This window comes from Diabrotica virgifera, chromosome 5 (assembly GCF_917563875.1).
Source record: "Diabrotica virgifera virgifera chromosome 5, PGI_DIABVI_V3a".
Classification (NCBI taxonomy): Eukaryota; Metazoa; Arthropoda; class Insecta; order Coleoptera; family Chrysomelidae; genus Diabrotica; species Diabrotica virgifera.
The window spans coordinates 121,872,145-121,884,154 of record NC_065447.1 but is presented as its reverse complement, the minus strand read 5'-3'; the positions used below and the strand labels follow the sequence as shown (position 1 = coordinate 121,884,154).

Sequence of the window (12,010 nt, the reverse complement as noted above, 5' to 3'; positions counted from 1 at the left end):
TTTAATAATATTATGGCTTATTTCCCATTATAAATAGTTAAAATTGTAAAAATGCCACAAGAAAATAGCTTCAGAACAACATTGTAGGTATATAAATATGGCTTTTATTCACTTGTGGATAAATATGTATGATTATAAATATGTATCAATATATTGTAGTTCGATTATCCGAACAAATCGGTTTTCCGAACACCTATGTCCCCCAATTAGTTCGGATAATCGACGCTCTACTGTATTTCAACCTAATCCAAATGTATAATTACAATATGATTATAATAAAAACTACTTACCAAATTAGAGTGAGTTTTCCTTGTCCAAAATAGTCCAAAAGTCCAAAAATATAGGTATATGAAAATTATTTAAAAAGGCAGTATAACTATTAACTAACTTTCGTTTGCTGTTTCTTTTCACACAAATTTTAAAATGCAACAACCATAAATAATCTAACTACAGCTGTGCCACAGCCGCCATATTAAATAATTTTTGACATGTCATTTGAACATCCAATCAGAACAAAGATATAATGCGCATGCGCCGGGATCATAGGTTTTAACATATAAAAATTCACCCTCATATCGCCGGTAAAGAAGTATAACTTCAAAAATAAATGAAAAACGAAAATCCAAATTTATCTGGCTGAAATTTTAATCATTTATCATCTTCGCCAAGACAAGCTTGTATACCAAATTTTATTAAAATAAAATAATTTATAATGGGTGTTCTGATTTCTCTGTCACTTAGTATATATGTAGAGACGAAAACTATTGGTGTAACAACATTTGGATTACATGTAAAATGTTCTTACAACTTATAATTTACTGACATAATGTAGTTGATGATGGACTTAATTATAAGGGAACATACTGAGCCCTTACTCGAAAACTCATGGAATCTTTGGCTTGAGTTAGACGTCACGCGTCGTCACCATTTTCAAGTAAGATGTTTCCTTTTAGTTAAATCCATAGTCATCAACATGATGTTCATTAAATTTAAGTTAACATTTTACAACACTGATGATTCTCGGATAAGACCGAAAACGTTCTGAAATTTTGGTTAATCATCTTGGATATTTTTATTATACCAGTTACATAACGCACTAATTGATGACTATAACTTCAGAAAACTAGACGGATAATACGAATAATGTGATTAAAGAAGATGAGAAAGTGTGCCTTCTGGATAACCTTATAGGTGGGACTATAGAACCAGTAAGGAGTTTCCTAGAGTCTTCTAATCATTAATCCAATTTCATGGAAGAGAATGATGCTATACAGGGTGTCCAGAAACTCTACCGACAAACGAATACAGGAGATTCTTCAGATAATTTTAAGACAATTTAGCTCAATTAACCTAGTCCGAAAATGCTTCCTAAGGGAGCTAAGGCTCTTTGAAAATGGCGTCTTGTAATTAGTTTTTCTTACATACCTCCAAAACTCTTCAATTTAGAAAAACGAAAATCGGTACGTATATTTATCTTCTAGAGATAAATCGATTCCATCCATTGCGAATTTCTAGTACCGATCATAGGCGTCCGTTTTGGATAGGGCAACGGTTATTTTATCACATAACTTTTTTGTCTTTAACTTTTAAGCATTTTTGACACCGGATTATTAAATTGTGAGGTAATCTAGTACTAAAAGGTACTCTTGCTTCAAGTCGGTAGGATACACCGTTTTCTATAAAAATCGATTTGAAAATTTTTCGTTTTTTGAATTTGAAATTTTTTTTTAAAATTTTTCAAAAAAAAAACGGTGTATTTTACCAACTTAAAGCAAGGGTAACTTTTAGTACTAGAAAACCTCATAACTTATTAATCTAGAGTCAAAAATTCTTAAAAATTAAAGACAAAAATGTTAGCGATAAAATAACTGTTGACCTACCCAAAACGGACGCATATGACCCGTACTAGAAATTCGCCATTAATGAAATCGATTCATATTTGAAATATAAATAAACGTACCAGTTTTCAGATTTCTAAACAGTTTTAAAAAATTTTTTTTTGGAAATTCAAATAAGTAATATTTCCAAATCGATTTTTCTAGAAAACCCTGTTTCCTATCGACTTAAAACAAGAGTACCTTTTAGTTGTAGAATACCTCACAATTTAATAATCCAGAGTCAAAAATGCTTGAAAATTAAAAATAAAAAAGTTATGCGATAAAATAACTTTTGCCCTACCCAAAACGGACGTCTATGACCGGTACTAGAAATTCTCAATGCATGGAATTGATTTATCTTTGGAAGATAAATCTAAATACCAATTTTCGTTTTTCTCAATAGGAGCGTTCCGGAGTTCATTAAGAAAAACTAATTACAAGACGCCATCTTCAAAGAGCTCTAGCTCCCTTAGTAAGCATTTTCGGACTAGGTGAATTGGGTTAAAATATCTTAAAATTATCTACGGAATCTCCTGTCTTCGTTTGTCGGTAGAGTTTCTGGACACCCTGTGTAGTAAATTTTCTATCACCTTCCGATTGTAAGTTAATTTAATAAACATTAATGAATTATAATGAAAAATATCTCTCTAATGTGGTTTGTGAGTTAATAACAATTGCATACTAATTAGGTGAAACAACAAAAACTTTGTGGTTTTACTTAGAAATTAGTAAGCGTTATTATTAATAAATTATCTCCTTTTTCTACATAAGCATATTTACCCGTTTATCTTCCAGATTGTTGCTCGGTTTCATATAGTTTCATAAACCATAATTTTCTTGACCTTTTCGCTGATCTGGTTCTATTGGGTAATTTCTCTTTTTTATCGTTATGTTTGATGTCAAGAGGGATATTTTAACTGCAAAAGGTATGTCTACACGATTTTGAAAGATCGGTATTTCTTGATTTTATGAAAATGTGATATTTTCAAAATACTGTGTCAAAAATAATTGATTTGCACACGTTTCGCCCCCCGCCGTTTCGCCCCCGTCGTTTCTCCCCCGGGATTTTACCTAACATTTTTAACTGGTTGCATTGAATTATAAATACAATGTTAGTAATACATTTACCTATTGATAATTTTTTTTGTTTGTTTTTCTTAGAAGTGCTTTTTTACACATATTTATAGTAGGTAGACAGGATTAATACATCTTCTAATACACATACTTCTTCTACATACTCGTACTTCTAAGAAAAACAAACAAAAAAATGATCAATAGGTAAATGTATTACTAACATTGTATTTATAACTCAATGCAACTAGTTTAAAATTTTAGGTAAAATCCCGGGGGCGAAACGGTTCGGGTGCGAAACGGTTCGGGGGCGAAACGGCTGGGGACGAAACGGCGGGGGCGAAACGGCGGGGGCGAAACGGCGGGGGCGAAACGGCGGGGGCGAAACGGCGGGGGCGAAACGGCGGGGGCGAAACGGCGGGGGCGAAACGGCGGGGGCGAAACGGTCGGGGCGAAACGGCGGGGGCGAAACGTTTGTATCCCAAAATAATTATGTTCCAAAATATTTGAAATACTCGTATTTGAAGTTGAGAAAGCTTGAAATACTCGTAAGGTGAGTTGGTGACTATAGATAATCTACATTCGGTATCGTTGGAGATTCCGAGAAAACTATGTAGAAAATCATATCGGACAAGTGTTGGACATTTATCCTAACCCTAATTCAAAATAGTACCTTGGGAAAATTGTTAGGTTCAACCTAATAATAGGCGGTTGAAGCGTGGCACGTGCCCAACGATTGTAAATAATATTTTTATTAATCTCTCCCTCGGCAGTAAAAAACTGATATTAAAGGACTTTATGGTACATAAGGAAGCTAAAGTGTGCATCAACATATTATTTATTTCAACTACGTCTACCTAAAGTATTGATTTTATTTAAACTTTGTGAATTTATTCTATAAATTGTACCTACTGCCATTTCATGCAAATTTATAGATACTTATCGAATATAAGAAATGCTTTCAACTAAAAATATTTAAATGCTGATAGTAATTTTCGTATACTTATTGGTAAAATAATAAATATATTCATCAAAGATAGAAGAGTATTATATTTATTTATTTACTAGGTTTACGCTTATTTGTTTAGGATTTTCTTTTAATTTATAAACGGTTATATCCTTTATTGAAAATATGCGTGCTACTATAGTATGCGGTCTACCTGTCCCTATCTAGTGTAGTGTGAAAAATAAGCCAATTTTGTGGATTATTCCAAACTAAAACATGAAATTGATATGACAAAGTGTTAATTTGTAAAATTAAAACAATAATAATTCTTAGGATTTATGCGTTTTATTCACTTTGTAAAGATTTTTTTGCTGGCAGTGTATACCTACCTGGGTGGCTAAACAATCCCATAATCTTTTTAATCTTTTCTCAGAAGGGTTTGCACACGATAATGAAAATCTTTACAAAGTGAATAAAATGCATAAATCAGAAGAACCACCATTTTAACTCCACAAATTGGCATATCAATTTATTATTTTAATTGGGAATGAGCCACAAAATTGACTTATTCCCACCCAAAATAGTAAATACAGATATAACAAAGGATTATTTGTAAAATTACAATAATAATCCTTCTTATTTTATACCCGACGGTAAATATAAATGCGACGGTAGACCGCACACTATGGTATCACCGAATATATGTTTTCTTTAGCAGGTTAATTGAAAATAAAAGTGTTTCGGATTTTTGTCACAATTCGGATTTATGTTCAAAATTATTTACTTTACCCTTGTTCTTTTTTGCGTGAATAGACCTATATTCACTCCTTAATATTGTGACCAAAGGATACATTTTGCCCATTTTAATCGTTAAAATCTCTCAAAATGTATTCTAAATTGAATTAGTTAATCTTTAGGTCACCTTTGGAGGTATGTAAGGGCGAGTATGTCGATAGTGGGCATCTTTCCTCCAATCTGTGATCCTATAGACGGGCATATGATTTCAGACGGTTGTTACGTTAATAATGTACCAGGTAATAGGTTAAGTTTTTGTAGTAGCTATTTAGATTAGAAACATGTTATAATACCGAAAAGTCAGTTAATCGACATTTCTCACGATTTTTTTCATTTCAGTACCTATTGTTACGAATGCAGCGTTTCGGTTTCATCTCTCCCGGTAGATCGGTAAAAGAAATTACTGATATTGAAAATTCCAAAATACTCTCACATATCTACTGCGCTGCACAAACTTCGCTATAACTTGATCGTTATATTGGTAAAAACAAAAATGCATGATGTACTGAAAATAATAAGCACACCTCACAAAGGCACAAAAACACCATCCTCGAAGTGCAGTAGAAAGAACGACATTATCGCGGTATTTACGAGGAAGAGGACTTATGGATCTAAGATTTGCGCAATAGATGACAAAAGACCGATTAAACTGAGGGAACCAGAAATGTACATAAAACTCCTTACTGTGGATAAAAACGACATCCCAATAGCGTCAAATTATTGGTTAACATCAGGAAAGATGTTTCCTGAAACAGAAGGTTCATTGCTTATACCAACCAAAAATTACCTGAAATATATCGTCAAAGACCCTCAGGTCCAAAGCAACAAGTGCCGATATGAATGTCAAGCCCAAGAAACCCTTCAACATCTTGCCGGTGGCTGCCAGGTATTTGTTGCTACTGAATATAAGAAACGGCATGGCTCTCTGTACTGTGGGGACTGTACTGTGCTCACACACCAAACAGTGGCACATAATAGACCAGATCCCCTACTAGTTACAATACTAACAAAAATAACCCGCGTGTTAAATAAATACAATGAAAAGATCGCCAAGTACAGATTTCCGTCTTCGGTTTTATGCTGGTTCCGTTAATTTCTATTTTACATCTCCTCGGTTCTTTGCAAATGATTATTGTTTTTGTCTTCTGGGCTGAAGTTACCATGTTTAACTACTTTGCAATTATGTTGAGTTTATGGATCTTTGTAAGATGTTAGTGCACCATTGTCTGCATAGCATGGGGTTGTAGTTTCTTTACTTCCCATCTTATAACATATAGGGTAGATTGTTTAAGAAATCACCCTGCCATATTTTTGCGCCTGTGTCTATTTCCTCTGTTATTTGTCAATCTATTCTTACTTGCATTTTGTTGTCGTTGTATATATCTTCGATTGTTTAAATATCTAATGGAATTTGTCTATTGTATAAAAGGTGAATCTTCTTCTTGTGGTGCTGTCTTTTTTAGTAGAGGTAAGCGATTACACTGGCAAAATCTGTCGTTGTCCAATGCGGCTCTAAACAAAGATGTTGAATCAAGGCCGGTCCAATCTCTGATATTTTTAAGCCATGAAATCTGGCGCCTACCGGGACCCCGTTTTCCTCCAATCTTCCCCTGGATGATCAGTTGCGCGAGGCGGTACTTTTCGTTTCTCATTGTGTGTCCTCTAAGTAGCTAAATTTTCTAACTTTAATGATCTAAAGCAGCTCTCCCCATCTGTACCTATTCTCCTCAGGACATTTTCGTTGGTGGCGTGGGTTGTCCAATGCATTTTCAAGATCCTTCTATAAAGCCTGAGTTCAAAGGTTTCTAACTTGTTCATCAGCGTTATGTTGAGCGCCCAGGTCTCTGTGCCTTTAGAGAGGCACAAATACAAACACACGTCCATGTGTTTGTCTCTATGCCTTTGAATTCTATAATTCCTCTCATTTCTTGTCTATGTTCTCGTCTATGTTCTCTTATAAATCTCCATATTTCTTTTTGTAACCCGTAGAAGTCATGTTCCAGTTATTTTCAGAAACGTTCCCAGTGCTTGTTTTTGGTTGTTCTAATAAACCTATGTGCTTAATTGCGAATTCTCTTATACACTACTCCAAGAAATTAAAGCACCACTTTAAAAATGGGTCATTTTTGATGTCTCAAATTTCTTAAACCTGTTGTCCGATTTAAGTGATTTTTTAATATGTTTTGATGACCCATAATAATTTTTAAGGTAGTGCGTTAATTTCTTGGAGTAGTGTAGTTTTCATATGGATGTCATTATCATCAACAGCTATTTCATCCATCGTCGGACACACCTTTAAGTGTGTCTACTCATTTCTGTTAGCTGTTTTTTGTATCCATTCGTGGCCAACTATTCGCTTGATGTCATGAGTCCATCTGGTTTGAGATCTGTCTCTACTTCTCTTACTTGCCCTTCGTTGCCATTCAAGAATTCGCTTGGTCCAAAGGTTATCTTCCATTCTTCCTATATGTCCAGTCCAGTTCCATTTTAACATTAGCAATCTTCTGGGTCACATCTGTTACTTTTGATCGTCTTTTGATCTCGTAATTGGATTTGCTGTCACTGAGCTTAATGTTGAGAATTCTCAGTTCCATAGCTCTTTAAGTTACTTGAAGTTTGTGGACTACGCTGTTGTTAAGAGCCCATGTTTCAGTTCCATATGCCATAAACTGCAATACGATCGAAGGTTTTTGCCTTTAAAGTATTTTGGGTGTAAATTGTAGAAGCCTAGGAGATGTTACCAGAGAAGGTTCCCATTGTTTTCAATCTGGTAGGATGTAGAGTAACATTTTTTGATGTTATTTTATGTGCTATTAGATTGAAAACTTAGTCTTTTAGTCTTTCTTTTTTATTTTGGGTAAGTTTGATTTAAATACCATTTATTGTAATCGACGAAATGCTACCCACGCTAAAGAACATATTTTATTAATATGGTATTATTATTCATGTATTCTAAATATGCTTTTTTTTCTTTGCATTTTTATTTTACTTACAGAACCGTGGCGTTTTGTTGAGGATTTTTTTATTCTTATTTACTATTTTTTCACCGAGAGATTCCTTTCCAGCGTTTAGAATATTCCGGTATTATTTTTACTCTCCTCCTCCATCATCTTCCTCAATTCGGTTGCTTTGTATTGAATCTGTTAGTGTCCTTTCGTATAAGTACTTTGTTAATTTTCTACATTGTATTTTTGTGATGTATTCGTGTTATGAGTTCTTATTGAATATTAACTCGATCATTCGTATTTTCGCTACTGCTAATTTGTGATCACTTTCTAAGGTAAATGCCCGTACGTCTAAGATTTGGAGTGGTGTCTCGGTTAGTATGTAGTCAATCATGGATCTATGTCCCCTTGTATTCTCAAAACTGTACTTATACTGCTCCTTATGTGGGAAAATTATGTAGTTTATACGTATTATTTAGTTTGTATTACATAGATCTGTGAAAAGATCTCCATTTCTATTTCTAACATTCTCATTGAGTCGTTATTTTATTCCTGGGATAATATCGTTACCATTCGATACCAAAATAACCATATTATACTAGTGTCGTCTATCATCTCTGTAGGTTTTCAAAAACTTTCTCACTAATACATTCCTATCTATTACTTTCCGGTGCGTATCTTCATATGGTGTTAACTTGTTTTCCTCCTAGTTTTATTTTAATTCCAATAATATTGATTCCGATAAATTTAATATACGATATAATAAAATATGATTCTGATATGTAATTGCACTCTTCTATCTTATTAATTAGCGATTCGGCTGATTCTATTAATTATTACAGCGACTCCTTCCTTAGGTCTTGTTTCTTTTGTCTATCTATGTCGATCTATAGACATATGTTCATCAGTAAGTTTTTTAGTGGGTTCCAGTTCTCTTATAGTCCGGGATCCCAGGCCCATGTCTATCTATAGACATATGTGCATCAGTAAGTTTTTTAGTGAGTTCCAGTTCTCTTATAGTCCGGGATCCCAGGACCATTTTCACCACTAACAAACTAATTTTTCGTGAGTAACTTCATTTTGACGAGACGCCCAACTTTTGTCCTTACAACAATTTTTGTCTGTGGTACCTAACAGGGGTAGCAGGGGTCAAATATGTTGAGTTGATGAATCTCAAAAATTTATTACTAACTGTTTTTTTTTTGTTAATTTTCAAGATAATTATCTAAATTGGCCGAAAAAAAATATTTGTCCTACAAAATGCAAGGTCTTATCAAAGAGTCCCCTCTTTCCAACATGTGTCATTGACGAAGTCATGAGAAATAATTACTAACCATCTGATTTTTTTTTTGTTGATTTGTTAATATTTATGTAATTTAACACCCACATTGTCCTACAAAATGAGTGGTACGTTATCCTGGTCCTACGTTCAAAAGTTGTAGTAAAAATACTAATTACTATCAAGCTAAATCTTCGTTAATAGCTTCGTTTCGATGAGACGCCCAACAATTTCTTGTACGAAAATTTTCGTTTTTTTTATTTCATTTTTAACATTCATTACCAACTGTTTTTTTTATTAATTCTCAAGATAATTATCTAAATAAGCCGAAAAAATATGTGTCCTACAAAAAGCAAGGTTTTGTCAAAGAGTCCCTTTTGAACATGTACCATGAACGAGGACATGAAAAATAATTACTAACCACTTGATTTTTTTCTGTTGGTAAGTTAATATTTATATAATTTAACACCCATGTAACAGTTGTCCTACAAATTGCATTGTCCGTTATTCTGGTCCTCCAATTAAATACATTTTTTAAATTCATGAAATTAAAAATCAATTTATTTTCTGCTATTAGAGCTGAGTTACACTGGTACAAGTACTCATGCGTACATCGTTGTTTATAGTGTGTTAGCAACGAATATAGACGCATAGGGCTTTTCATCACATTTTTTGTGCGCTTGTTAGGCTAGGTTAGTAATACATATAAAGTTCCTGTGAACACACAATTAAGATAAAAAAATACTAAAAAAAGTAAAGTTATTGAAAAAAAAAAGAAATGCGAAAATAAAAAAAGTGCCTCAATTGGCAAACAATTTAATCGAGTAGGTATGTAAGAATGATACAAGCTATAAATCATTTAACGACAATATAAATTATTTTCTAAATTTTATAACGCCTTTTTCTTTATAAACAATTTCATGCTATACCTACAATATTTTATTGCATTAAATACTATTCAGTACATAAATTTGTCATTTTTGGCCTTAAAATATTAAATTATCTATTTTATTGGTTACATATACACTCCAATAATATTTTTGTTAATTAATATATTTTGGCAAGTAATGAAAAGAGATTGACATCATTAATTAAAATAAAAAATTATGGATATATTTACAGTAAACAAATAATGATGCCTAACCTCTCAATCAGCTCACTTCTTAGTTCCTTTTTGCTGACCAAACAGTAAAAACAACATGGTGGCTGCGCATGAGCTCGTCACATGATGAAGAGGCCTATTGAGAAAAATCTCAATTAAAGTAGGTTCTGGATTTTACACTTAAATAATTTGATTGGCATTTCATCCATTTTGCAAATCATAAACGTCAGTGCGTGACATTTGCGTCAATATAAACATTACTTATAAAGAGTAACCGTTTACTACTACGTCTTCTACATTCGTCATCTTCTGCGTCTATATTCGTTGGTACATAGTAGGTATTCCACGTTGGTGTCTACAATAACCGTGCAAACTTGTTTTCAGTCGAACACATGTTTGTCTCTTGGGAATTAATTGCAATTGTTTTTTGTGCTGCATAACAATAATGGAGCGTTTTTTGTGTAATTTGACCATTCTTGTCAGACTAGCGATAAATACCTGTTTTCTTGTAGGACATTGTTTTATATGTATGAAAAATACATTAAACCTATCACGTGATACCTTTGTCCTAGAGTTACTAATAAAAAAATGGTCTTGTGGTATTTAACAACTTTTGAACGTATTAGACTACAGGCCCATGTCAAAAAATGGATGGGTCATATGAACCACCAGGTGACGCATATAGGACGATATAAGAGCATAAAATAATAAGATTCGGCACTATACCGTCACTTGTAAGCTGTCCAACTGAGTGCAGGTGAGAATTTTTGAGAATGAGATTTGAATGAGATCCATGAAAAATAATAAGAAAGCGCGCAGTGCCGTAAAAAATGGTGCGCCACAAAGTTGGTAAATTTTTTTGACTTTCTGACAATTTCCGGGGTAAATTTGGTCATTTCATTCTGTACGGCATCAATTTCATACTGTTCTAATCCATTACTCCACAACGCGCCGTACAAAAATAATGCAACGAGGGGAAAAATCGAGGGTTGCAATCCCCTCTCTTTCCGTGGTCCGGGGGGTGAGTTGAAACAACATAAAATTAATTTATTTTGAAAGCATTTTATGCATAGATAATATTTTTTTACATGCCGTACATTTTCGTTGGTCCAAAGGTTTGTAGGGAAAAAAACTCAAGGAAAAATCCATAGAACGAAATGTAAATTCATGACGATATTTTTTTATACGGCATTTAGATAGTTTATTTGTACTTAATGCAATAATTTATAAAAAGTTAATGCCGTACAAATCTGAAAGTTCACATTGATAAAAAGTAATAAAAATATTAAATAAATATAATTTACATATACAGTATGGTGCAAATGAAAGCAATAAATTCATTATTTCGTAAACCAGCGACTATAAGGAAAAATTCCGAAACTGGTCGATTTTTATTGTTAAATTATGATATTTCGACATATATATCATACAAGTGACGTCATCCATCTGGGCGTGATGACGTAGTCGATGATTTTTTTAAATAAGAATAGGGGTCGTGTGCTAGCTTATTTGAAAGGTCATTCAATTCTATATTCAGTAATATAAACATTTACATACTTATTTATACAGGGTGTCCAAAAAAAATTTTTATTTAAATTATTTGACAAAAAAATGAAGAATTTATGTAATTTATTTAATTCAAAATATGTTTTACTGCTGTCAGAAATAAGACAAAAATGTTTATATCACAAATAAATATTGCTTTTTGCCTAAATTGCTGGCTTGAACATTGAATATAATCGAAAAGCAATGTTTATTTCTGAAATAACTATCTTTTTCTGTTTTCGGGCAACAGTAAAATGTATTCTGAGTTAAAGAAATTACATACATTTTTCTTGTTTTTTGTTAAATAATTTAATTGGAAAATTAGTTTTGGACACCCTTTACAAATAATTATGTAAACGTTTACATTACTGAATAGAGAACTGAATGACCTTTCAAATGAGCTAGAATACGACCCCTATTCTCATTTAAAATAATCATCGATTACGTCAT

At 32.9% G+C, this 12,010-nt stretch overlaps 1 protein-coding gene across 7 annotated transcripts in view; it reads left to right on the top strand.

The window, feature by feature from the left end:
• Positions 1 to 12,010, top strand: part of LOC126884349 (neuropathy target esterase sws) — a 1,280,173-nt gene that overhangs the window by 967,369 nt on the left and 300,794 nt on the right. Inside the window, exon 19 of one of the 7 annotated variants that reach the window (XM_050650274.1) lies at positions 4,812 to 4,928. The exons of the other annotated variants lie outside the window; for them this stretch is intronic. Within the exon in view, the coding sequence (XP_050506231.1) occupies positions 4,812 to 4,928 (117 nt within the window). The remainder of the gene's footprint in view (positions 1 to 4,811; positions 4,929 to 12,010) is intronic. 7 annotated transcript variants of the gene reach the window in all.